This window comes from Penaeus monodon, chromosome 14 (genome assembly GCF_015228065.2).
Source record: "Penaeus monodon isolate SGIC_2016 chromosome 14, NSTDA_Pmon_1, whole genome shotgun sequence".
Taxonomy (NCBI): Eukaryota; Metazoa; Arthropoda; class Malacostraca; order Decapoda; family Penaeidae; genus Penaeus; species Penaeus monodon.
This window is the reverse complement of record NC_051399.1, coordinates 50,483,545-50,486,044: the sequence shown is the minus strand read 5'-3', so window position 1 is coordinate 50,486,044 and position 2,500 is coordinate 50,483,545. Positions and strand designations below refer to the sequence as shown.

Genomic DNA, 2,500 nt, shown 5'->3' with positions numbered 1-2,500 from the left:
TTTACAATTGATATTTTTGAATAAATAATTTTGAAAAGACCCTGTATATGTTTTTATTGCCTAATATTTAGTAAAATTATGGTCAATTAGAAAATATTCTAAGACAAAATCCATCATATACATTAATGAAAAGCATAACAACAAAGACAGATAGGTTTATAGATGGTAATGACTTCCGTCTAAATATCATTTCTTTTATTCAATCTATATGCTCTGTATATCTAATGGTACTATTATTAAATAGTGTGTTTCATAAATGAAAATAAAAAATCCCGTTCTGAAGGTTTTCAAAATTCAAATGCCGGATTGCATTCATTTTGATGTGATCAGGGTAGTATACCCATGCGTTTGACCGTGTGTCTGCTCTCTTACATGTATGTTTTTCTTTCTTTTTTTTTTGTGTGTGTGTTTATCACTCACTTCAATAATAAGCATCACTGAAATATGAGCAATGCAAACATTCTAAAGCTCACGCTGGAGAATTGTGTTTTGATGGCGATTTATCTTTCTAGGGAATATCAAAAACAATTTGCTTCAGAAGAAATCAGAGGGACTGAGGTATGGTTCATTGTCTTCCAAGATATATTGTGAATAGAATAGAAAATCGTGTATTATTGATATATTATGAATAGAATGGAAAAGCATGTATCATTTGGATATATATTACATTTCCGTATTTTACTCTGTATGGATATATGAATAAGTAAAAGATTGCGTTAGTGTAATAAAAAGAATTAAAGAATTTACTAATTTCAAAATAGTTTTATTTATAAAACAAAATCTGCATGCATCACAAAAAAATAACAGAAAAGAACTTTCCTACTAACCATAAGTAGAATATCAACTACGTAACGGATTGCAAACTAACTACTGATGATACAGTGAACTATCCAGCTGAACGCGACGTTCAGCGTTCTCGTTAGATGTAGATTAGACAAGTGACTGGTATATATCGGTGTTAGTTCTGTCGGATAAAATACTATTAATGAACAGCGAAGTTACTTCCGCATTCCCCCTGGGAATATTATACGGATCAAGGTCCTTCTTGAAAGAAACCATTAAAGGCATATGATACGTGTCAATCTGGTCCAAACCCGCCATGTTGATGGACAAGACTCAGGGAGCACGTCGGCTGCGAACTCCTCACTGCCAGCGCGTTGAAGGATCCAGTTCAAGACAGCACGTTCCTCAGGCCAGTTAAAGCGTCTTTTCTCGTTCTGAAAGGGTATTTCAGCAAGCATCTCCGGCGCGGTCGTGGAAACTACAACGTTAGAGGAGTCTGTCGACCGGATATCATTCTTGGAGAAGGTAAAGGATGCCTTTGTGCTCCTTAAAAATCGCTCCCTGGCTTCATTTTTGTTTTCTAAAAGTTCCTTGAACCCCTCATTTGGGATGAGGAACGCAGTGCGCCCTAAACAGGCCATGTCCCCTGGGTCACTGTGGGCCAGCCAGCAGTTGGTGTTCCCAGGGAGGGGCTCGGCCGTCATGCCTGTTTGCTGCGTCATACAGAGCAGGTCATGCAGCTCGAGTTCAGTTCCATCACCAGGATGGATGGCATCTGGTTCCCACATATGTTCAATCTCCTCTACAAATGTTCTAACCTGCAAGAGTTGAAGTAATTCGTTATAAACTTCTATGTCATAAAAAAAACAGATTCTAAGACATCCAGTTATATCGGGTCGTGCTGATTAAATACAGTTTAATATTGCTTACCTTAGGGAGAAGGTCATTCAATTTGTTAAAGAAGATAATAGAAACCTCTTGCTTGTATGGCTCTTTGATGTCTTCAACTATTGTGAGGACGGTAACGTTCTTGACCCTGCAAGGAGACAAAATTTATGAATTACATAAACTGCTGTGAAGACACATTTTACAATTGAAGAGAGGTTGAAGAGAGAGAGAGAGAGAGAGAGAGAGAGAAAAGAGAGAGAGAAAGAGAGAAAGAGAGAGAGAGAGAGCGAGAGCGAGAGCGAGAGAGCGAGAGAGAGAGAGAGAGAGAGAGAGAGAGAGAGAGAGAGAGAGAGAGAGAGAGAGAGAGAGAGAGAGAGAGAGAGAGAGAGAGAGAGAGAGATTATTTATGTAATGTAACGCATTGCCTAGGGAATGTCTATGAGATTATCTCTGCAAGCTTTTTTATATTAACAATAAACATCAGCGTGCTGCGTACCTGCGGGTCCCTGAAGCGCTGCTTGCGGCACTCGGGAGGGCAGCCATGCTTGCGCTTCTTGTCCTTCTTGACGTCGAGCACGACAAACACGAGTTGAGCGAAAAGAACCATCGGGGCAAAGTGTTTCAGCTGACGGCGGAATAGCTACTGGTGCAACTGCAGCAACTCATTGGTATTATATACTCCTGATGCAGTGACGTCAAGAGGTACACAGCGAAGGGGCGTGATGCTCCTCCGTCCATGATAATGCCTGGCGCGAGGTGAGCCGCATCGCGTGCAGAAATTTCTGGTACCTTTCCTTGTATTATATTTTGTCTCTTAGAGATGAATTAG

General features: G+C 40.0%; 1 protein-coding gene and 1 long non-coding RNA gene across 2 annotated transcripts in view; one reads left to right on the top strand and one right to left on the bottom strand.

Moving 5' to 3' along the window:
• LOC119581224 overlaps positions 1–39 on the top strand; it is a 1,489-nt gene extending 1,450 nt beyond the window's left edge. Inside the window, exon 3 of the long non-coding RNA XR_005229449.1 lies at positions 1–39. This exon is cut by the window's left edge and continues 757 nt beyond it. This is a non-coding gene — a long non-coding RNA (uncharacterized LOC119581224).
• Positions 40–747: 708 nt separating this feature from the next.
• LOC119581222 lies at positions 748–2,331 on the bottom strand. The gene is made up of 3 exons (XM_037929620.1): positions 2,168–2,331; positions 1,714–1,819; positions 748–1,601 (listed from the first exon to the last, which is right to left on the bottom strand). Exons 1-3 carry the CDS (start codon positions 2,212–2,214, stop codon positions 1,059–1,061), a joined length of 696 nt encoding a protein of 231 aa, XP_037785548.1. The 5' UTR covers positions 2,215–2,331; the 3' UTR covers positions 748–1,058.
• Between the last annotated feature and the right edge of the window lie 169 nt (positions 2,332–2,500).

Coding starts and splice junctions, on each gene's coding strand:
- LOC119581222 (XM_037929620.1), bottom strand. CDS start 2,214: ATGGCTGCCCTCCCGAGTGCCGCAAGCAGCGCTTCAGGGACCCGCAG. Junction 1,820..2,167: donor AGCGCTTCAGGGACCCGCAG/GTACGCAGCACG, acceptor GTCTCCTTGCAG/GGTCAAGAACGTTACCGTCC. Junction 1,602..1,713: donor TGAATGACCTTCTCCCTAAG/GTAAGCAATATT, acceptor CAACTCTTGCAG/GTTAGAACATTTGTAGAGGA.